We start from the raw sequence: 25,607 nt of genomic DNA, 5'->3' as shown, positions 1-25,607 counted from the left end.
AAGGAACATAAAAAGGAATGTGAAAAAGAAACAGAACAGAGACAAACAAGAGCAATAAAAGAAAAAGCTATGCAAGAGAACCTGAAATCAGCAATAACGGACCACTGCAGAAGGGAAAATCATATAATGGACTGGGACAATGCTCAGATCATACAGCAAGAGAACAACAGATACCACCGTTGGATCAAGGAGTCAATAGAAATCAGAAAGCGTAGCCCAAGAACAATAAACAGGGATGAGGGGGCGTACATGCTCTCCCACACCTGGAGCGCCGTCCTGAGGGGGCAACACTGACAGCGGGAGGCGTGACCGACCTGTCAATATTGACAGGGAGGTCACGCCTCCATAACATCAGCTGATTATAAAGGCACGTCACACACCAACATCCGGGTGACCCTCTGATGAAGACGGAAGTTACACCGTCGAAACATGTCAGGTAAAGGTAAAAAGCTTTTACATGTCTGAAACAAAAGAAAAACTAATTATTTTGAATAAATTAAGAGGTCTTGCAGCTCTGAACTTTATTTAATTCATTTTTAACCCTTTGATGCAAAATATATGCATACCCTTTCTAATGCACAACATGGGTCAAAAATGACCCGCATTCATTTTCCAGGTTATTTCATGCTGACTGAGTTTTTCTTTGCTCTATCTTTTGAAATCAATTTATTTTATGATTGAATATTCCAAGTATTATTTAAATATCTTGTTTTCAATTACCACAAATCATTAATTTTTTCTTTCCTACTTTATGAACAAAAATACTTTTTATATTACTACACATGGGTCATCCAAGTGTGATTTAAAATTAAAGGTCTTAATACTATAATAATAATTTGTTTCAAGTAATTACTTTAGCAGTGAATGGGGCCAGTTATTTATTTATTTATTTATTTATTTATTTATTAACTATGTAGTTAGCTAAGCCAACTACAATTAAATTAGCTAACTAAAGTAGAATATGTCAATAGCTAGGTAGCTAATAGTAATTACTTGTAACTTTCTGACAAGTAATCTACTCAAGGCAAGGCAAGGCAAGTTTATTTATATAGCACATTTCATACACAGTGGCAGTTCAATGTGCTTTACAGAGGTAAAGGCAAAACAGTAAACAATAGAAAATAAAATTACATAAAATAAAGGGGGAAGAAGAGAGAAAAAATAAGAATTAAACAATAGTAGAAATACAATAATAAAATGAAGTAAAAGTTCAGTAAAAAACAGCAGAATAAAATAGAATAAAAGTTAAGTAAAGTTTAAAACATGCAGAGACTGTAAAAGTTAAGTAAAGTTTAAAACGTAAAGATGACGATATTTATCAGTTAGCAGAAAGCATCTGAGAACAGCTTGGTCTTTAGTCTAGATTTAAAGCTGCCAACAGCAGGAGCATTTTTAATATCCTCTGGGAGTTGGTTCCATAGCTGTACTGCATAGTAGCTAAAAGCTGCTTCACCACACTTTGTTTTAACAACAGGTTTTACCAGTAAATTTTGCTGCTGCGATCTGGTAGATCTGATTGGGTTAGGCCGCTGCAACATATCAGAGAGGTAATCGGGCCCTGTACCATTTAGAGATTTGTACTAGGGATGGCGAAAACTAAAAAAAAATCTTGACCGACCACCGAGCCTCATTAGCTGGTTAAAGTCGGTTAACCTATGAGTTTAAACAGGGATGCAAACGGCGCGCCTTTTAGCGGATGCCGCCTTTTTCACGGCTGAATTGTGCAAAGATCCAATTTTTTTGGGGGGGGGGGGGGGGGGGGGGGGGCGTTGGAGTGTCTGAATAATTTCATCAGAGTAAATTCTGTATGCTCAAAGGAAAGCAATTGGATCTACACGATTCAGCCGTGAAAAAGTCGGCATCTGCGCCTTTAGTTTGTGTGGAGAGATATGATCTGCAATAACATGCATTGTTGGCTACAGACCGAAACATACTTTCAGAATGCACTGGCCAAGGCAGGACTAAACTCGATGTGCCTTCTAATAATAATAAAAAAAAAACAATAGTAATTTGTAAGCTAAAAAGCCTGTCTCTACACTTTTTTCTTTCGCCGAGTGGCAGCTGTGTTCAACTGGGGCGGGACATGACTGAATGGGTGTTTCTGATTTGTTAGCTGTCTTTAACTGGGGCAGGAGGGTGGGACATGACTGAATGGGTGTTTCTGATTCGTCAGCTGTCGTCCTTACACCGCATGGCACGCCCCAAGCGTTTACAACACAGAATTCCAAGTCCTCCGCTCCAAAATCGGCAGCTTCAAAACGATTGATATTTTTTTTTAACTGACAACCAAAAAAAATTTAACCGGTTGACGTTGATTCAGTCAACCACCGGTCAAACGGTCATCGGTTAACATCCCTAATTTGTACACCAGCAGCAATGCTTTAAAGTCAATTCTGTAGCTTACTGAAAGCCAGTGAAGGGACCTTAGAATTGGAGTAATGTGCTCTGTTCTTTTAGTTCGTGTGAGAACCCTAGCCGCTGCATTTTGAACCAGCTGAAGTCGTTTGATGGTCTTTTTTGGCAGGCCTGTGAAAAGGCCATTGCAGTAATCAACCCTACTAGAGATGAAGGCATGTATAAGTTTTTCCAGATCATTTTTTGACACAAGTCCTCTTAGTTTGGAAATGTTTTTTAGGTGATAAAATGCTGATTTAGTGATTGCTTTCATGTGACTGTCAAAGTTTAGCTCGCTGTCAATGAAAACACCAAGATTTTTAACCATATATTTTGTTTTAATCCCCTTTGTGTCAAGATTAGTGGTAATCCTGAGTCTTTCATCTTTTTTCCCCAAATAGAATAACTTCTGTTTTATCTGTGTTCAGCTGAAGAAAATTTTGTGACATCCAGTTGTTGATTTGGTCGATACACTGGTAGAGACGTTCAAGGGGGGCATAATCATTAGGTGATAGAGCAAAATAAATTTGGGTGTCATCTGCATAGCAGTGATACAAAATTGAGTTGTTCTTGATAATTTGTCCAAGTGGGAGCATATAAAGGTTGAATAGTAATGGTCCAAGGATCGACCCCTGGGGGACACCACAGGTCAAGGACATTGATGTTGAGGTACAATTTCCCATGGTAACAAAGAAGCTTCTAAGTATGATTTTAACCAATTGATAACTTTACCAGTCAACCCAACCCAGTGTTCAAGTCGATATAGCAGTATGTTGTGATCAACAGTATCAAAAGCTGCACTGAGGTCCAGTAACACCAGGACTGATGTTTTGCCTGCATCAGTATTAAGACGTATGTCATTTATAACTTTAATCAGCGCTGTTTCAGTGCTATGATTGGCACGAAATCCTGACTGAAAGTTATCAAAACAGCTGTTTGATATCAAGAAGGCAGTTAATTGATTGAAGACAATTTTTTCAAGGATTTTCCCGATGAATGGTAGATTTGATATTAGCCTGTAGTTGTTCAATACTAAAGCATCCAGATTATTCTTTTTAAGTAGGGGCTTTACAACGGCTTTTTTCAGGGACACAGGAAAAATGCCAGTCTCTAGGGATGTATTTATGATCTGAAGCACATCTGTAATTATAAGGTGAAGAGCAGACTTAAAGAAGTTGATGGGCAGAATGTCCAATTCAGATGTTGAGGAACTGAGATTTTGTACAGTTTTTTCAAGAGTCTTGTAATCAATCAAACAAAATTCTGACATTGTGTTGAAATTGTCTGTCTGTGTCACTGGTGATTGCAGCTTTTCAGTTATTTGCAACTGAGATATATTATGAGCAATATTCTGCCGTATTTTATCAATTTTACCTTTGAAGAAGGATGCAAACTCATTGCATTTATTAACTGAGAGAAGTTCAGGTGCTAATTGTGGTGGGGGATTAGTTAGCTTCTCTATGTCTGTGAAGATTCACAACACACCAAAGATAAGGAACGACAGATGCACAAATTTCAAAAACTGCTGTCTAAAACCACCTCCTCCGGCAAGACAGAAGGGCTGACTTGGATGGGGTTTACATTAGACCGTATCAGCGGATCATCAGATTAACGTTTTTAAAACAATTAGCGTGCACACAGCAACATCAATGCACGATTTGCGTGCACACAGGAATGCCAATACACGGATACGCTCGGCTCCGCAGGCATCCTGCGCTCCAAATCACTCCGCCCTGAACAGCGAGTGCCCTCTGGAGGGTGCGCACTCCGGCCCTGCGCAGCTCGCAGAGCGCGCGAGTATAGTGCATGAGCAGTGATTCAGGACTGAGCCGCTGTGTGTGTGATCTCAGTGCATATCACTTACCACTTGCAAGTGGAAGGATGGCAAGCCTAAAGACAATCATAACTACACAATGGGCAGTATTTGCATCAGTATTTGCAGTATTTTCATACTTTTATACTCTTTCAGCGAATCAGGAAGGTGGATGTCACAGTGACGTTGTCCAATGACGACGTCAGCTAGAGCTCAGCACAGTGTATCCGCGTATTCTCAATGTTTACACAGCACTGGACCAGACACAATCTGGATTGAATACGTGGACGCTGGCGGATTCCCGTTTCCCGGCGTTTCCAGGCGTTTTAATGTAAACGGACAGTGCATCCGCGAAGAAAACGAGACAGATACGGTCTAATGTAAACTTGGCCTTGGAGGAAGAAATCTGACCAGGCTACACAACTGGACATAGAAGAGAAATGGGTGAAGAACTTATCTGACAGGGTACTCACCCAACCAGAGAGTGATGTCTTATCCAAGGGTCTTAACTTTGCAGTTTCACCTGAGCGGATACCGGTAGTAGAACTCATCACAGCCACAGAGACAGCCATCAGGAACAACAACCTGACCAACACGGAGTCAGAACAACTTAGACTGAAGATATCAGCTGCTCTATCCAGTGCGAAAGCACCCCCCTCCAACCTCACCAGCCAAGAAAGGAGGGCTCTTATAGTGCTTCAAAGAGACCGGAACATCACCATCCTTCCTGCTGACAAAGGGAGATGCACAGTGGTGCTAAACACAGCGGACTACCACTCCAGAATGACCAGTCTCCTCAGTGATACAACCACTTATGAAACATTGAGGAGGGACCCCACAAGTGGTTACAAAAGGAAAGTTGTTAGCTGTTTGCAACAACTAGAAAAGGACCAAGCCATCAACCGATCTCTTTACTACAGATTGTACCCTGGGGAAACCGCTCCTCTCATATACGGACTCCCCAAGATTCACAAAGAAGGAGCTCCTCTCAGACCTATTATCAGCAGTATAAACTCGGTCACATATAACATTGCCAAACACCTAGCCACCATCTTGGCTCCTCTGGTTGGGAATACACCATATCATGTCAAAAATCCCCAAGGTTTTGCTACTAAAGTTGCAGACCTCAAACTAGATTCAGATGAAACCATGGTTTCCTACGATGTCACTTCTCTGTTTACCTGCATTCCCACCACAGAAGCAGTCGAATCTGTAAGAAAATGACTCCTTCAGGATAGCTCCTTACTGGATAGAACGAAACTCACCATGGATCAGATTTGCACCCTGCTTGACCTCTGTCTGACTACCACTTATTTCCCGTTTAATGAAAGTTTCTACAGACAGAAGCATGGATGCGCCATGGGATCACCGGTGTCCCCTATTGTGGCCAATTTATACATGGAGGAAGTGGAACATATAGCTTTGACCACTTTTGCAGGAGTTGCTCCCAGCCATTGGTTTAGATACGTGGATGATACCTGGGTTAAAATCAAAATCCATGAGGTGGAAGCTTTCTCGAAACACATCAATGCAGTGGATAGCAACATCAACTTCACTCGGGAGGATGTCAGTGGGAATAATCTAGCCTTCTTGGATTGTGATGTACACATTAGACAAGACCGAAGCCTTAGTATCGAGGTCTACCGGAAACCCCCCCACACAGACCAGTACCTACTTTTCGAATCTCACCACCCACTGGAACATAAATTGGGGGTCATTAGGACCTTGCAACACAGGGCTCAGAACATTCCTACAACGTTAGAGGGAAAAGAGAAGGAGCAGAATCATATCAAGAAAGCACTTCAGAACTGCGGTTATCCCAACTGGGCTTTCCTAAAGAGCATAAAAAGGAACATAACCGACAAGGATAACAGGAACAAACGTAAGAACATTGTCATTCCCTACATTTCTGGTCTATCTGAGAAACTCAGGAGGATCTTCTACAAACACAACATTCCGGTACATTTCAGACCCAGTAACACCCTGAAGCAGAAACTGGTCCACCCTAAGGACAGAATACCCAGACACAAACAGGACAATGTAGTGTATGCAATTCAGTGCAGTGAGGATTGCACGGACTCGTATATTGGGGAAACAAAACAACCACTATACAGGCGCTTGGCTCAACACAGGAGAGCCAGCTCCTCAGGCCAGGACTCGGCTGTCTACATTCATCTTAACAACAAAGGACACTCATTTCAGGATTGTAACGTATGCATTTTAGCCAGAGAGGATCGTTGGTATGAGCGAGGAGTTAAAGAAGCCATTTTTGTCAACCTGGAATGGCCATCACTGAACAGAGGTGGGGGTCTAAGACAGCATTTATCAACCATCTACAATGCGGTCTTGGACACTCTTCCCAGACGGCTGGGTGTACGCCAGGACCCAGCTGTTTTCGGTGACTCACAGGAGGACAGAGAGAGGCTACGTTTACATTACGTCGAATCAGCGGATCATCAGATTAACATTCTTAAAACGATTCGCGTTTACACTAAAACCGTTAGCCGTGCACACAGCAACACCAATACACGGATACGCTCGGCTCCGCAGGCATCCTGCGCTACAAATCACTCCGCCCTGAACAGCGAGTGCCCTCTGGAGGGTGCGCACTCCGGCCCTGCGCAGCTCACACAGCGCGCGAGTGAAGTGCACAAGCCACGATTCGGGACTGAGCCGCTGTGTGTGTGATCCCAGCGCATATCACTTACTACTTGCAAGTGGAAGGATGGCAAGCCTAAAGACAATCATAACTACACAATGGGCAGTATTTGCATCAGTATTTGCAGTATTTTCATACTTTTATACTCTTTAATGAAAGGTGATACAAGGCGGAAGTCCGCACCGTTTTTCAGCAGTCGCGTCACATGACCAACGCCAGCGAATCAGGAAGGTGGATGTCACAGTGATGTTGTCCAGTGAGGACGCCAGCTAGAGCTCAGCACAGCGTATTCGCGTATCTCAATGTTTACACAGCACCGGACCAGATACGATCTAGATTGAATACGTGGACGCTGGCGGATTCCCGTTTCCCGGCTTTTCCAGGTGGTTTAATGTAAACGGACAGTGCATCCGCGAAGAAAACGAGACAGATACGGTCTAATGTAAACGTAGCCAGAGTCAGCTTGCCATTGATCACCCTAACGGGCAATCCTTTGATCACCCTAATGACTCGCCGTTCACACCCAGCCTCCAGTGACCCACACCAACATGATGCCTCAATGACACCTTAGATGAGCTGGTCATCAGAATTCTGATTCTGATTCAGGAGAGGATAAATATCTGATACTCCCTATTAGTCAGACAGAACTGAGGAAGCCTTTCGGACGAGAGGCGAAACGTTTTCAAGAATCTTCAAGCAAGTCCAGTTGCCCATTTCTACCACCCACAGTTAGCTTCTCTACTGTTGAAAATAGCACATGGGCATTGTTCATATTCCTGTTGATGATGTTGGAGAAGAAAGACTGTCTTGCTTTACCAATTTCATAATTATATTTACAAAGCATCTCTTTATGGATTTGATAATGGATGTGAAGTTTAGATTTGCGCCATTTTCTTTCAGTCTTCCTACACTCTCTCTTTAGCAATTTAACAGCTGGGTATTGCTTCCATGGTGCTTTCTGCTTGTCATTGACTCTTGAGTTTGAATGGAGCAATATCATCCATAATTTGGGTCATATTTAAATTAAAAATTTCCAGTAAGTCGTCTACAGAGTCGGACATTTTAGTTGAGATCTGAGAGAGAGCTTGCTCAAAGAGAACACGTGTTGTCGTTTATGACTCTCCTACCCAAAGTCGTTGAGCTGTTCTGAATGTGAGGGGACATAGGCCAAGTTTACATTAGACCGTATCTGTCTTGTTTTCTTCGCGGATGCACTGTCCGTTTACATTAAAACGCCTGGAAACGCCGGGAAACGGGAATCCGCCAGGGTCCACGTATTCAATCCAGATCGTGTCTGGTCCGGTGCTGTGTAAACATTGAGAATACGCGGATACGCTGTGCTGAGCTCTAGCTGGCGTCGTCACTGGACAACGTCACTGTGACATCCACCTTCCTGATTCGCTGGCGTTGGTCATGTGATGCGACTGCTGAAAAACAGCGCGGACTTCCGCCTTGTATCACCTTTCATTAAAAGAGTATAAAAGTATGAAAATACTGCAAATACTGCCCATTGTGTAGTTATGATTGTCTTTAGGCTTGCCATCCATCCACTTGCAAGTGGTAAGTGATATGCACTGGGATCACACGCACAGCGGCTCAGTCCCGAATCACTGCTCGTGCGCTATACTCGCGCGCTCTGTGAGCTGCGCAGGGCCGGAGTGCGCACCCTCCAGAGGGCACTCGCTGTTCAGGGCGGAGTGATTTGGAGCGCAGGATGCCTGCGGAGCCGAGCGTATCCGTGTATTGGTGTTGCTGTGTGCACGCGAATCGTGTATTGGTGTTGCTGTGTGCACGCTAATCGTTTTAAAAACGTTAATCTGATGATCCGCTGATACGGTCTAATGTAAACCCCACCATAGACACATCAGAGAAAACACAGAAATGATCAGATAAGGCCAGGTCAACAACAGTAGTAGAAACAGTAAGACCCTTTGTGATAACGAGGTCAAGGGTATGACCACGAGTGTGGGTTGGCCCCTGTACATGTTGTACTAGGTTGAAGTTGTCAATAAGTGCAAGTAGTTCTCTGGCATAAGTGTTTTCAGGATTATCTACATGCAAGTTAAAATCCCCAGATATATTAAGACAGTCAAACTCTAAGCAAATGACTGACAGCAGTTCACCAAACTCTTCCAGAAAGACTTTGGCTGAATGTCTCGGAGGCCTGTAAATAGTCTCATCTCATCTCATTATCTCTAGCCGCTTCATCCTTCTACAGGGTCGCAGGCAAGCTGGAGCCTATCCCAGCTGACTACGGGCGAAAGGCGGGGTACACCCTGGACAAGTCGCCAGGTCATCACAGGGCTGGCCTGTAAATAGTTAATAACAATATGTTAGGAGAGCATGTAACAAGTGTACATAAGTGTTCAAAGGATGTAAAATCACCAAGTGAGGACTGTTTACATTGAAAAGAGGCTTTGAATATATTTGCCATCCCTCCACCTTTCCCATGTCGGGTAGCACTCATTTCATCTCATCTCATTATCTCTAGCCGCTTTATCCTTCTACAGGGTCGCAGGCAAGCTGGAGCCTATCCCAGCTGACTACGGGCGAAAGGCGGGGTACACCCTGGACAAGTCGCCAGGTCATCACAGGGCTGACAAATAGACACAGACAACCATTCACACTCACATTCACACCTACGGTCAATTTAGAGTCACCAGTTAACCTAACCTGCATGTCTTTGGACTGTGGGGGAAACCGGAGCACCCGGAGGAAACCCACGCGGACACGGGGAGAACATGCAAACTCCACACAGAAAGGCCCTCGCCGGCCCTGGGGCTCGAACCCAGGACCTTCTTGCTGTGAGGCGACAGCGCTAACCACTACACCACCGTGCCGCCCCGGGTAGCACTCATGAAATTAAAATTTGGGGGAGCTGCTTCAATAAGGGTGGTAGCACTCTTTGCTTGATCCAGCCATGTTTCAGTTAGAAGCAAAAAATCAAGATTGTGTTTGCAAATAAGATCATTAATTAAAAATGACTTGTTTGAAAGTGATCTAACGTTCAGAAGAGCTAGCTTTACAGAAAGTCTAGAAGTAATATCTGCTTGGGCACTCTGATGTTGTTTTGAAACAGGAAGGAGACTAGACTGGTTTACCCCGTGGGTTAAATATGCTCCATGTTTTCTATTTCTTATCAACACAGGAATAGAGAATGGCATAGGCATACTGGGTCCCAGCTTGTTTTCAAAACTACACTCAGTGCAGGGACCCACAGCACATCATACTCACTCTCAAGGTAACCTAAACATAATCAATTTTTTTTCTAAGGTAATGTTAGAACAATTGAAAAACATTACTTACATGTATTAGATGGGCAAAGGGTGCTGTGCTGAGCTGTGAAATGTCTGACACAAGCACAATTCACAGTTCCCACCAAACGCTGTAGTAAATGCATGTGGGTCGTTTCTGACCCATGTGTGTAAACTTGATGTAGAATTACAAAAGCTGTGCTTGTTCATAACTTAAGAAAGGAAAAATAAAAATGATGATTTGTGCTAGCCTGGCAAGCCAGACTAAATGTGAATATTTAGTCTGGCCTCGCTCGTAGACATTTCCGAAGGGTGTGGGAGGAACAACCCGCTGTCTTTCAAACTGTCTCTGTGCGTATAGGCCAACGCTCTGACCAATCAGCGCAACAGTGACTGTGACGTAGTCAGAGCGACAGAAAGCAGTGGGGGAGGCCTTGAAATAAATAATTTTTCAAAATGCGTATTAATTAATAAACAGGTTCTAGATATTAAGAAGTTTGGAGATAATGACCACAAGTTTGGAGTCTGTACCACATACTTAACATACACTCTTATTTTTTTCAAGTGTTTTTCAAGGGTTTGCTTAAACTGTTTTTGAGAGTTTTTATTTTTATTTAGTGGTGTTTGGTGAAATAATTTCCCTTAAATTTAAAATAATGGAAAAATAAGAAACAATCAAAAAGTAATGTTTCAAAGCTGTTTATTAATTCTTCGTACTGCACAAACTAGCCCCATCCTTTTGGCTACCAGCGGAGCCAGCTGGGAGATCAGACTTTTGCCATAGCTGGTCGGCAAAACAGCGAAAACGTCCTTCTTGAAAAGGAATGAGCGGAGAGCCTCTTCCTGCTCATGTTTCAATGAAAACTCCAAGTCTAATTCTTCTAAAACTGATTCCAAAGCGGAGTCAAACTAGCGCTGTTCACTAGCCGTAGCCATCTTTCCTGTTGCGCTTTCTCCAGCGTCGCGCAGCCTTGTCGTCACTCCTGCAAAAGCCCGCCCAAAGAATCCAAACAAAAACCTTGCATTGTGATTGGCGGGCACGATTCGATGCCCGGGGTGTTTTGTTGATATGGTGCGAGGCTAGACCCACTCGCAGGCAAAAAATATTTTTGGCCGCTAGGTGGGTGGGTCTAGTTTACTAGGCTAGATTTGTGCTAAACAAAAACAAGATATTTACTGCATATTTGGAAAAGTAAATGACAAAATGAATTTATTTCAAAAGTATATCATAGAAACACTCAGCCATACATGAAATAACCTGGAAAATGAATGCAGGTCGTTTTTGACCCATGTTGTGCATTAGAATGGTAGTGATACAAAAAGGGTTTTTATTCAAAAAGTAAGAAAGGAAAAAATAAAATAAGGATGTATGATGATCAAAAACAAGTTAATTGAGGAATACCTTGAATACTGAATGATGGAATTAATTTATTGCAAAGATATAGAAGATAAAAACTCAGCCGGGTCACTTTTGACCCATGTTTTGCATCAAAGGGTTAAAAATGTTAAGCAAAAAAAGATTCTGCACACAAGCACAACTAATTTGTGGCCAGTCTAAGTTTAGATTTAAATGCATGGCATTTGACAGATGCCCTTATCCAGAGCGACTTACATTTATCTCATTTACACAGCTGAGCAGTTGAGGGTTAAAAGTCTTGCTCAAGGGCCCAGCAGTGGCAGTTTGGCAATGCTAGGATTTGAAATCATGACCTTCCGATCAGAAGTCCAATGTCTTAACCACTGAGCCAAAGACATCAAGATAATATAAAAGCTGAATATTGGCATTCTGCAGTGAGAACATATTCTTTAATCCTGTATATCCTGACTTCTTGATTGCACACACAACATACACAATTTTAAGCAGTCAGCATTAACTAAAATACTTTGAGATGCATGCTTTTGCCTTATTATGGAAAAGTATCTACAACAAGTATCTATAAGCCTACTCTTGCGACAGAAACTTGAACAAGGAAAGATTTTATGAGTTTATTACTAGCCACATGTTATTTTGGATTAAGTCCAAAGCTGGGTGTCTTTCATTGAAATTTTTTTATGCAAATAAAATTTATACCAGGCCACCATGCTGCATCTCTGTGACTACTAACTGACAGCAGAAAATCCTCTGAATTTGTACTGAAGTGCTGAGGCAGCCTGGTGTAAAGAAAAGACTTCATAAATGCATTAAACTTGCAAGTACTGAGACGTCATGTTAATATCACAAAGAGGCCATTTTGCTTTAAATTAAACATGGTGCATGTGATTAGCATTCCTAATGTTCCCAACTTTTTGTAATCTGCCATGCTCCAGTCCAAATCTCTTTTTAATCTAATACAGCACACTACAAGAAACCTCAATGATATTGCTTTGCAATGTCTCTGATGTGACTATATATGGCTGTTTTGTTTGGTTCCATTGTGTATAAACATGATCATAGTCTTCAAACCTACTGCTGAATGAGCTTCCAGTTCATTAGCAGCTGACTAACTTTGTTTATGAGGGTTAAATGAGAAGTAGAAATGTGGCCTGAGAGGAATGAGATTTAAATCTAAGAAAATGCTCACTTCCCCAAAACAGTGTCATTTCCACTATTATTTGTGCAGTGGCCTGGGAATACTCTTATCTTCACATGGTCAAATGTGGACATTTTCTAATATCTCATCTCATCTCATTATATCTAGCCGCTTTATCCTTCTACAGGGTCACAGGCAAGCTGGAGCCTATCCCAGCTGACTACGGGCGAAAGGCGGGGTACACCCTGGACAAGTCGCCAGGTCATCACAGGGCTGACACATAGACACAGACAACCATTTACACTCTCATTCACACCTACGGTCAATTTAGAGTCACCAGTTAACCTAACCTGCATGTCTTTGGACTGTGGGGGAAACCGGAGCACCCGGAGGAAACCCACGCGGACACGGGGAGAACATGCAAACTCCACACAGAAAGGCCCTCGCCGGCCCCAGGGCTCGAACCCAGGACCTTCTTGCTGTGAGGCGACAGCGCTAACCACTACACCACCGTGCCGCCATTTTCTAATATATATGTACAAAACTAAAAACCAACCATTTATTTTCTTTTGCATGTATCTCAATAACAGGTGGCACGGTGGTGTAGCACTGTCACCTCGCAGCAAGAAGGTCCTGGGTTCGAGCCCAGCGGCCGATGAAGGCCTTTCTGTGTGGAGTTTGCATGTTTTCTCCGTGTCTGCGTGGGTTTCCTCCGAGTGCTCCAGTTTCCCCCAAAGACATGCAGGTTAGGCTAACTGGTTGCTCTAAATTGACCATAGGTGCGAATGTGAGTGTGAATGGTTGTTTGTCTCTATGTGTTAGCCCTGCGATAACCTGGCGACTTCGCCCATAGTCAGCTGGGATAGGCTCCAGCTTGCCTGCGACCCTGCACAGGATAAGCAGCTACAGAGAATGGATGGATGGATATATCTCAATACTGACAAAGTTCTGGCATTTTTAACATCCAGTTATCCTCAAAAGTGAAAAGGGAGGAAACGGCATGTAAAGATTTCTTTCTAGTCCCACTAAAATTATAACAGCTAATGTACTGATGGAAAAACAACATTACTGCCAAATGTGAATGAATTATAAGCTCACAGTGGGGAAAAGGAGTTCTCACTTTGATGATGAACTCATTAGATGAACCAAGATGGCGGCGCATGAACAATGTGAGGCTCAGCGTCTCTCCAGATTTTGCGAATTAGCTGTGTTTTATCTGCTCCTTACTAGACTGTTCATTCAGCATGGCACTGCTTTAACATCTTACAGCAGACAGGAGCTCTTGGACATCAGATCACGAAATTCCGACAGTTTTATCGCCAATCTTCAACTCATCCCGGAGATCTCCAGAACACCGGAGGCTGCTCACTCTTTCCAGCCGGGCGGAAGTGCTCGCAGACGGCGTCGGGACCGTAAACAAAGGCGGGGTAAATGAGGGGGGCTATGAGCTAAGCTAAGGCTAACACTGCATCAGCTCCCTTTATCCAGCATTTTCCTTGCTAATGTCCGTCTCTGGAGAACAAAATGGGTGAACTATGACTCTGCATCACCAACAATAAACGGATTATGGACTCCAATGTCATGATCTTTACAGAGACATGGCTAAACAGCAGTTTTCCGGACAGCGCTATTGAGTTAGCAGGACGCCACACTCACCGTGCAGATAGGACTGTAGATGACTCCGGCAAAACTAGAGGCAGAGGTTTGTGCATTTATATAAATAGAGCTTGGCGTACAAACTCTTATCACCGAGAGACACTGCTCACCTAATGTGGAGTTTCTCATGGTTAAATGTAGACCTTTTTATCTCCCAAGAGAACTCACATCAGTTATAGTTATTGCTGTATATACACCACCAGATGCTAATGCTAAGCTTGCAATGGGAGAATTGCATGCAGCCATTAGCAAACAGCAGGAAATGCACCCAGAGGTTGCCTTTATTTTTGCGGGTGACTTTAATCACTCCAACTTGAAGACAGTACTTCCCAGACTGCATCAACATGTTACCTGCCACACAAGAGGAAATAGGACACTGGACCATGTTTACTCCAACATAGCTGGAGCTTACAAAGTTACACCCCTCCCCCATATAGACCCCTTTCACTGACGTCACCCGAAACCGGAAGTAAACAGACCCTGCACCATTTTGGAAGACCAACAAACTCGTGATTGGGGGGAATTAATGGCAGCGGTATGTGAACCCACGAGAATAAAGTGGAGTGGCAAACGACTTAAACAAACAAATCTGAGCTGTTTTATTTATGATTTATTGGCCCAACAGTAGACTTGAAAGAAACCTGTGAGAGACTTGGCAAAAAACTGTGGATATAATGGATAAGTCTGTGCATGATCTGCGGACACTTTGAGGTAAGCAAACGCAAGAAATTCAGATTTAAAACATGCTAAATTGGCCCCAAGTTGATAACTGTATGAGGAGCAAGCCTCCCAGACTTCTACAATTTAATAATAATAATTTAGGATGGTTTGGGGCTTGCTCGCTGCTGCCAGGTTGGTTGTTGAGTAGCCTGACTGTTTTTTTTTTTTTCTTGCGTGTGGTATCATTGTTGACGCGAGGTTGTTTTTTGAACATGCCAATGCGGACACGATTTCCCCTGATGAGTTATGACTTCAGACGCGATGCGTGTGTGGAGGTGTGGAGTCCGCGTGATATGTGCGTAAGATAGGCTTCTCATGTGTTTGGAGATCCGCGCTCTGAGACAAGCGCAAGCACACACACACCCCCCCCAAGGGAAAAAAGGGACCCCCCGAAAATATCGGCATAGTTTGAACACTCAGTGTAGGCACTGGGTGTAAACAACAAATAGTTTACAATGTCTGGGTAGCAAACAGATGGCAGAATTGGTGTCAGGTCCTCCTTATGTTTCCATTCTCCCTTGCCGCGAGTCTTATCATATGGGTCAAACCCATCAATCACAGCCAGTTTCTCCACATACCGTGCCCTTTCTGCAACTGGTAATGTACTCACATAACCAGAATTATCAGCCATCGTGTCACTTTACTCTCGCTCGTACTTTGTTTTATATTGTGAGTGCATGTACTTGGTCTTCCAATATGGCGCCTAACAAAATCTCGCGGCGCGGTGACGTCATGTGAAAGGGGTCTATAGGACAGTCAGATCACTTTTCTCTGTTTCTCACCCCTAAGTACTCACCACTCATCCAACGTGTGAAACCCATAGTGAAGATAATAAAAGTGTGGCCAAAGGGGACAGACTCTGTGCTGCAGGACCAATTCAAACACACAGACTGGAATATTCTTAGAGCAGTGTTTAGAGCAGTTTGCCATTCAAGCAACCGGTCACTTCCACACAGACATTGAGAGCTACGCTTCCTCCATACTGGACTACATCTCCACCACCATAGACAGCGTCATCACCCAGAAATTGATCACCTTGTACCCAAATCAGAAACCCTGGATGAGCTGACCTGAAGCGTGGCATCAAGAAGGCCAAGCACTGCTACAAACAGAAGGTTGAGGAGCATTTCTCCAACTCCAACCCCCAACATATGTGGCAAGGCATTCAGGTCATCAGTGACTACAAGTCCAACAACCCCTCCCTCCCATCCTTTGATATCTCCTTTCTCAACAAGCTCAACAATTTCTATGCTTGGTTTGAGAAGGACAACCAGGAGTCTGCATCCAGGGCAAGGCTGAACCCCTAACACTCTCCCCCATTGATGTCAAAGCAGTGCTGAGCAGGATCAATCCACATAAAGCTGCAGGTCCTGATAGCATCTCCGGACGTGTGCTCAGAGCATGTGCTGGGCAGCTGGCGGGGGTCCTGATGGACTTATTCAACATGTCTTTGGCCCATGCTGTTGTTCCAACCTGCTTCAAGACCACCTCCATCATGCCAGTACCAAAACACTCCACTCCAGCATGTCTCAACGACTACCGTCCAGTAGCACTCACCCCCATCATTACAAAGTGTTTAGAGCAGCTGGTCCTAGCACAGTTCAAATCCTGTCTTCCCCCCACCTTGGACCCCAACCAATTTGCCTACCGCAAGAACAGGAGCACAGAAGATGCAGTCTCCACAGCACTGCACTCTCTCCTCTCGCACCTGGACAATGGCAACACATATGCCAGAATGCTGTTCATGGACTTCAGTTCAGCATTTAACACTATCATCCCCTCTAAGCTCATCACCAAACTCACAGATCTGGGCATCAGTGCTCCCATCTGCAACTGGTTGTTGGATTTTCTAACCAACAGGCCCCAACATGTTCATTTAGACCATCACTGCTCCTCCACCCTCATCCTAAACACTGGCGTACCACAAGGCTGTGTGATGAGCCCGTTCCTCTACTCCCTTTTTACTCATGACTGCAGACCTGTACATTACACTAATACCATCATCAAGTTTGCAGGTGACACCACAGTGATAGGCCTCATCAGGGACAACAATGAGTCAGCCTACAGGGAGAAGGTGGACCGCCTGGCTGTGTGGTGCAGCGAGAACAACCTGCTGCTCAACACCAATAAGACCAAGGAGCTCATCATGGACTTCAGGAGGAATGCCGACACACACACACACACACCCATCCACATCAATGGTGCAGCAGTGGAGCGTGTGACCAGCTTCAAATACCTGGGGATCCACATCTCGCAGGACCTCACCTGGACAACCAACTGCTCCAACTTGGTCAAGAAGGCTCACCAGTGTCTATTTTTTTTGAGGACTCTGAAGAAAAACCACCTCTCTTCAGACATCCTGGTGAACTTCTACCACTGTACCATTGAGAGCATCCTAACCAACTGTATTACAGTCTGGTATGGGAACTGCTCTGTCTCGGACCGGAAGGCACTGCAGAGGGTGGTGAAGATCGCCCAACATGTTGTGTCCTGCTATTGGAAGCCATGTCTCAGGAGAGCCATAAACATCAACAGAGACTCCTGCCATCCAGCACACAAACTGTTCACTCTCCTGCCCTTTGGAAGGTGCTACAGGAGCCTTCGAACCAAAACCACCAGGCTCAGGAACATTTTTTTTCCTTCAGTTGTTTCACTGCTAAACTCCCCCCCCCCACACACACACACACACACTCACCAACAACCCCCCCCCCCGAACAAACTGAATTGACTTGAACTGACTTCACTGCACTATCACCATTTGGACTACTGTTTATTCATACCGTGTTTGTATATACTGCAAATATCTATATATATCTATATCTATATCTCATACCATTGCACTATAGTTTATTCATATTGCAAATTTGCACATACTGTAAATATCTATTATATCATTATACCATTCCATACCCTGTAATTCCTGTACATTTATATTTGTATATTACACTTATGTTATTTACTGCTATGCACTTCTGGTTAGATGCAATCTGCATTTCGTTGCCTTGTACCTGTGACATGTGCAATGACAAAGTTGAATCTAAACTAATCTAATGATCCTGGTCTCTGTCTTATCATCTGAGATAAAATTCACTCACACCAACTAAACATGAGTTTCATCATCATCTTTTCATTACATTACATGGCAAACGCTGTTATCCAGAGTGACATATAATGAGTGGAAAAGCCAGGTACACAAAGTGCTGAAGTTCTAGACAAGAAAATTCTAGTGCCAACTGAACAAGTGACAGCAATACCTTGTGTAATATTCTGCTGAAGTGTTAAACAGCCAAGGAAACAAACCAACCTTATAAAAGTACAACTAAGTAGAGAACTCAAACAGCTAACCCCAGGGTAGACCGTACACAGCCTGGGCTTGTCTAGACCGAAGCACAGTTACACAGTGGGCAGGGAAGAAGGGGAGAGGTGCAGCCTGAAGAGGGGAGTCTTCAGTCTGCACTTGAAGGTGGTCAGGGAGTTGGCAGTTCTGACCTCAATGGGAAGGTCATTCCACCAACAGGGAACCAGGACAGACAGCAGTCTTGAGTGGGCTGGGCAGAAGCGGAGAAGAGGAGGGGCAAGGTGACCAGTAGTGGTGGAGCGTAGGGATCTGGCTGGTGTGTGGGGGCGAAACAGACTCTGGAGGTATGGTGGCCTGAAGCCCTTGAGAGCCTGGTAAGCTAGCACCAATATCTTAAATTTGATGCGAGCTGCGATAGGTAGCCAGTGCAGGTCAGCAAACAGGGGATAACATGAGAAGAATGAGGGAGACTGTAGACCAGACGAGCTGCAGCGTTCTGGATGAGCTGGAAGGCCAGCAAGGACAGTGTTACAGTAATCCAAGCAGGAGAGGATCAGTGCTTGGACCAGGAGCTGAGTAGAGTAGGTAATAAGAAAAGGGCAGATCCTTCGGATGTTGTAGAGGAGGAATCTACATGCCTAGGTCACTGCAGCAATGTTCGCTGAGGAGGACAGTTTGTCGTCGAATGCGACCCATAGGTTCTTTGCAGTGGGTGAAGGTGACAGAGATATCCCCCAGGGAGATGACAATATCCAGGGGTGGAGAGGATGGCACAGGAATGTAACTTACCTCTGTCTTGCCTGGGCTGAGCTTCAGGTGAGCTTCATGACCAATATCGTTCACACTAACATACAGTAAGTGCTGAAATAATCACTGATTCAGTCTGTTTTGTACTGTTGTCTAAATTTCTTGTCTTCTTTTTATTAGGGTCAATCCATGTGAAATCACCAGAGGCCTCGCCACTGACCATCTCAGATTTGCTTCATACTTTCTGGAAATATTGTCAGTGTGCCCAGTAAACAGTGTACAAAATTTTAGGCTTGTACCTTCATTAGTTTCTGAGATATAGGGGCTTTAAAAAAGGGGTGTGGCCCCAATTTCACTGTTGAAACGTGTGCTACAGAAAACGGACCTAACTTCCATAAGTCATTATTTTTAAACTACTCATGCAAGATACATGAAATTTTCAAGGGTTGTTCTTCAATGCCAGATGCCTTTAAATACTAAAATAGAAAGTTCACAGTTCAATATTTGCCAAGTTATGGCTTACTGAAAATCATAAAAAAAAGTGCTTTGGAGCAACTTTGACGCCCCATATCTCCACATTAAAGCACACCAGATCTTTCAAATTTTCTTATTTCTTACTCATGTTATAGTACTCTTTAGGCAACTAGGTATGTGTTCAAAAGAAATCAAACTTTCTGATTTATTAGGCTTTAAAAAACATTTTGCGCCTATAATTCAAATGCATATTACAAATGTATGACAAGGTCTACCATAAAAACAATTATACCACTAGAAAGAGCTTGTTTTGATTAGCAAATGCACAAAATATGAAGTTCGTACCCTAAACCAAACTATAAATATTAAGGTATCAAGTACTGCATGTTTTACGATAGACGGAAATGCTGTTTTAAGGCATACAGTATTACAATACAATTACAAACCTACAGTGTAGGAAAAATAACAACCTTAAAATACTTTATTTGAAGAGCTTAAACCGTGTATTGATTTGCTTTTCCACATCAGATGGAAGTTTATACTGTCTGCCAGTTGATGTAAGTGGGGCATCAACGATTTTCATGACATGCACCAGAGGGACCCAACAGTTATCCTCTCTCCTGGGCCAGCTGTAAGTCTGAGAGGGACCATGAGGATGCATAAATGTTACTTGTACATCTTGTTCCTCCTCTGATAATGCACGAATGTTGCCTATCCACCACTGTCTGTCATACAAACATACAACATGTTTACCAGGAATTGTATGTGCCAGAGAGACTGCTGATTTAACAGGGGTTTTATCCATTACTTGTGACCAATTCCCACTCATATTCACAATGAAGCTAGGACTACCTGACACCCTGCTGACCTGCAGCTGGTTGGACATGATTGGAACGAATGAGTGGTTGTCTCCTGTTCCAGAAATAGTAGCTGACCTTGAAAATCTTGTCTCCAATGCTTTTCCACTCTCCATAACTTCCCCTGTACTAACCCAGATGAAATGGATGTTCTTGATGTTTTTCTGCCCACAAAAACAGATCAGATGGGGTTAGTATGTGATCACTCGTGACTGCCTGTAAGCTAGCTCGAGCTGCTGACCACTTTACAGTGCCTCCAATACCATCACAGGGTGATTTACCATGAGAAGTGGCAAAGAAATGCCATTCTGCCAAAAGTCCAAAATCGTCTGCATGCTTTATTAGATTTGTGAAATTTTTATAGTTTTTGTATTGGGCTGCTGATCCGTCACTGAAGTAAATGACCTTTTTCAGCTGGGGATGTAAATGGCATATATATGGTAAAACCTTTAAGAATGCATGCACGGCCACTGTATCATGCTTAAGGCAGTCACTTATTATGCAGATAGAGATGCATTTCGTTACTTTTGTACCATCTTCATTCTTTGCTCTAAGGTACACTGCAAATGGATGAAGAGTGCATTGGCTGTTGTCCCAGTGGTATCCCTGGGCAGAATCCTGTACACAGAATGAATAGTTTTCGGCAAAATCCAAAAGTATAATACATTCATCCGCTGACAGATTTTCCTTCAAATTCTTCAAATATCCACTCTGGTGTTTGGCAACGAAATAATGTTTTGCTAGTTTGTCTGCTAGTAGATTATATGCCTTAAAACAGCATTTCCGTCTATCATAAAACATGCCATACTTGATACCTTAATATTTATAGTTTGGTTTAGGGTACCAACTTCATATTTTGTGCATTTGCTAATCAAAACAAGCTCTTTCTAGTGGTATAATTGTTTTTATGGTAGAGCTTGTCATACATTTGTAATATGCATTTGAATTATAGGCGCAAAATGTTTTTTTTATTTTTAAAGCCTAATAAATCAGAAAGTTTGATTTCTTTTGAACACATACCTAGTTGCCTAAAGAGTACTATAACATGAGTAAGAAATAAGAAAATTTGAAAGATCTGGTGTGCTTTAATGTGGAGATATGGGGCGTCAAAGTTGCTCCAAAGCACATTTTTTTATGATTTTCAGTAAGCCATAACTTGGCAAATATTGAACTGTGAACTTTCTATTTTAGTATTTAAAGGCATCTGGCATTGAAGAACAACCCTTGAAAATTTTATGTATCTTTCATGAATAGTTTAAAAGTAATGACTTATGGAAGTTAGGTCCGTTTTCTGTAGCACGCGTTTCAACAGTGAAATTGGGGCCACGCCCCTTTTTAAAGCCCCTATATCTCAGAAACTAATGAAGGTACAAGCCTAAAATTTTGTACACTGTTTATTGGGCACACTGACAATATTTCCAGAAAGTATGAAGCAAATCTGAGATGGTCAGTGGCGAACATTTTTCTAAATCTGGTGATTTGGGGCAGAATTAGCCATTAGGTTACTTAAACATATTTAAAACTTTGTGTGAGCTCATCTGTACAGAGTATGTAAATGCTCTTATCATATTTGTTTAAGAAATTGAGAGTTTGGATGTGATTACAAATTGAACTGATTAGGTTTATGTCTGCTTGTGTGTGCTGTGTAGCTGTACAACAACTTGATCAAAATGTGGCATTCAGCATGTGGGGAAATCACACTTAGGTTTTAAACTTTTTTAGACAGACAGACTTTTTACTGCTGCGTTTGATCTTTGCAGCAAGATACCTTCGACAAGGTTATAAAGTGACCCTAATAAAAACATTTCTATATTTTTGTAAACTATATTTGTTTCTTAAAGAAGAGATGTCAAAGTATATTATTAGTAGAAAAACTACATTTTTGTTGAAATCTGATTTTGCATCATTTTTGGCTGCTTTTTCCAAAGTATAAGCACAGCGACATCTCACAGGTTTTCCCAGACCACCACGCATAAGCGATTAAATAGTGCTTTATCACGCTGATAAAACCTGATCCCATAAATCTCTGACAGAACTTCATTTCATGTAGGTCACATGGTCATATGTACTGCCCACGTCTTAAGATTAAAGTAAAGCCTTAAAACAGGATGATTAATGCTTTACTGCCTTCTGCGATCTGGATCTAGTCATGTCCACAATGTTGCAGCCTCCAGCTGATTTCACTTCATTTAATTATAGTAGAACGGAGATATCAATGGGCACCTAAGAGCCCTCAAAACAGGTGAACGTACCAAGTGTGTAGCAGCTGAACAGATGGCGTCCCGATGAGCTTGTCAGGGAGCAGGTCAATCTCCTTCATGATGTTGGCCAGTCTGACTGGAAGCTCTTGACGAAGGAATATGAAAGAGGTCTTCTCACAGGCATTGGCAGAACCTGAGAGAACATACAAAAAAAAAAATCAGGTGCTTTCAACTGAAGACATTCCTGTGGTGTAAACTTAACTTTACAGCTATATCTGTTACTGTTACAAAGCTTCCCAGCATTAATATTTCTATGTTTTTCTTTGTAAAACAGCATATTCTTAAAATGTTTGTCATTAGACTTAAATTGCGTAGCATTTCTGCCATACGAAGCCCCTGTGAATTATTTGTTACTATAGAAACGATAACATATTACAATGAGCGCATTAACATAAACCTTGAAATCTAAACCAATCAAAATTGAGACTTTAAGAGTGCTGTCACTGTACTGCTCTCAGTACTGAGGATATCAAACTTCAGTAGAAAATACCTAAAGAGTAGAGATGTGACAGTTTGATATGTACAACCCCGATTCCAAAAAAGTTGGGACAAAGTACAAATTGTAAATAAAAACGGAATGCAATGATGTGGAAGTTTCAAAATTCCACATTTTATTGAGAATAGAACATAGATGACATATCAAATGTTTAAACTGAGAAAAGGTATCATTTAAAGAGAAAAATTAGGTGATTTTAAATTTCATGACAACAACACATCTCAAAAAAGTTGGGACAAGGCCATGTTTACCACTGTGAGACATCCCCTTTTCTCTTTACAACAGTCTGTAAACGTCTGGGGACTGAGGAGACAAGTTGCCCAAGTTTAGGGATAGGAATGTTAACCCATTCTTGTCTAATGTAGGATTCTAGTTGCTCAACTGTCTTAGGTCTTTTTTGTCGTATCTTCCGTTTTATGATGCGCCAAATGTTTTCTATGGGTGAAAGATCTGGACTGCAGGCTGGCCAGTTCAGTACCCGGACCCTTCTTCTACGCAGCCATGATGCTGTAATTGATGCAGTATGTGGTTTGGCATTGTCATGTTGGAAAATGCAAGGTCTTCCCTGAAAGAGACGTCGTCTGGATGGGAGCATATGTTGCTCTAGAACCTGGATATACCTTTCAGCATTGATGGTATCTTTCCAGATGTGTAAGCTGCCCATGCCACACGCACTAATGCAACCCCATACCATCAGAGATGCAGGCTTCTGAACTGAGCGCTGATAACAACTCGGGTCGTCCTTCTCCTCTTTAGTCCGAATGCACGGCGTCCCTGATTTCCATAAAGAACTTCAAATTTTGATTCGTCTGACCACAGAACAGTTTTCCACTTTGCCACAGTCCATTTTAAATGAGCCTTGGCCCAGAGAAGACGTCTGCGCTTCTGGATCATGTTTAGATATGGCTTCTTCTTTGAACTATAGAGTTTTAGCTGGCAATGGCGGATGGCACGGTGAATTGTGTTCACAGATAATGTTCTCTGGTAATATTCCTGAGCCCATTTTGTGATTTCCAATACAGAAGCATGCCTGTATGTGACGCAGTGCCGTCTAAGGGCCCGCAGATCACGGGCACCCAGTATGGTTTTCCGGCCTTGACCCTTACGCACAGAGATTCTTCCAGATTCTCTGAATCTTTTGATGATATTATGCACTGTAGATGATGATGATATGTTCAAACTCTTTGCAATTTTACACTGTCAAACTCCTTTCTGATATTGCTCCACTATTTGTCGGTGCAGAATTGGGGGGATTGGTGATCCTCTTCCAATCTTTACTTCTGAGAGCTGCTGCCACTCCAAGATGCTCTTTTTATACCCAGTCATGTTAATGACCTATTGCCAATTGACCTAATGAGTTGCAATTTGGTCCTCCAGCTGTTCCTTTTTTGTACCTTTAACTTTTCCAGCCTCTTATTGCCCCTGTCCCAACTTTTTTGAGATGTGTTGCTGTCATGAAATTTCAAATGAGCCAATATTTGGCATGAAATTTCAAAATGTCTCACTTTTGACATTTGATATGTTGTCTATGTTCTATTGTGAATAGAGATCTTGCAGTCACATGACCGGAAAGTACACAACCACCATCTTGTCGGTCAAAAACACCGCTGAATACTGCTGCACTCATGTACAGAATGGATCGATTTCAACCGACGGACTACACGGCTCATTTTTCTAATGAACAGATAACTAGATATATGTCTAAAATGAACGATCTACAGATTTATGACCCTTATGGCTTACCGGACGGAGTTTTCACGACTGGATTTTGAACTGCCAGCGGAATACCCGGACGTGTATAATTACCTCATTAACTTTCCCTCGCTGTTCAGTGGTGAAGCACTGCGTGCTTATAAATCTCTGGACAGTTATCTTTACAGAAATTCAGGATTTGTCAGCGACTCAGATGTGGCATCTTGTAAACAAGAATCCTCATTGGATGGGTAAGTCACTTAAGTATTGAGTATAGCACTGACCAGCCGATTATAGAATAGAATAAGGTAATTCCAAATCGTCCGTGTTGTTTACATGGATCTGGCGTTGGAGAGGTAGAGGCTTGGCAGTGGAGATTTGAGTGGCTGTTTTCTGAGCTTAGTCAACAGGCCGGCTCTGCAGCCTCGCTTTTGCTTCCGTTCCCGGCACTGCCTCCTTCGCTTTGCTTCCGATAACAATCCACGGAGACCCCGCTGGTCTCGCTATCTCGTCCGGAATGTTTTTTTTTTTTTTTTCTCGTCCGGAATGTTGTGCATGCGATGGAAATCGCTACAAACCGTCATTTTCTGCTGGAAACCAATGTCCAGTAAGTCCATACGGTTGTAGTGGATATTGAAGTCCGGTACAGACGAACAACACGCAAAAATACACACAAAAAACATAAAAAACGTGCACAGGTAGGGAGAGCTTGTAGCCGCAGCCGTTGTAGTAGAATTGTATATAGTAGGGTTTTCCAGAAGAAAAGGTAGAAGTAA

General features: G+C 42.7%; 1 protein-coding gene and 1 pseudogene across 1 annotated transcript in view; one reads left to right on the top strand and one right to left on the bottom strand.

The window, feature by feature from the left end:
- pdk4 (pyruvate dehydrogenase kinase, isozyme 4) overlaps positions 1–25,607 on the bottom strand; it is a 77,891-nt gene that overhangs the window by 41,504 nt on the left and 10,780 nt on the right. Inside the window, exon 2 of the mRNA XM_060942747.1 lies at positions 22,635–22,776. Within this exon, the coding sequence (XP_060798730.1) occupies positions 22,635–22,776 (142 nt within the window). The remainder of the gene's footprint in view (positions 1–22,634; positions 22,777–25,607) is intronic.
- Positions 4,649–14,046, top strand: LOC132901002 (uncharacterized; annotated as a pseudogene).

This window comes from Neoarius graeffei, chromosome 16 (genome assembly GCF_027579695.1).
Source record: "Neoarius graeffei isolate fNeoGra1 chromosome 16, fNeoGra1.pri, whole genome shotgun sequence".
Lineage (NCBI taxonomy): Eukaryota > Metazoa > Chordata > Actinopteri > Siluriformes > Ariidae > Neoarius > Neoarius graeffei.
Note: the sequence above shows the minus strand (reverse complement) of the source record. Positions and strands in the feature narration are given on the sequence as shown.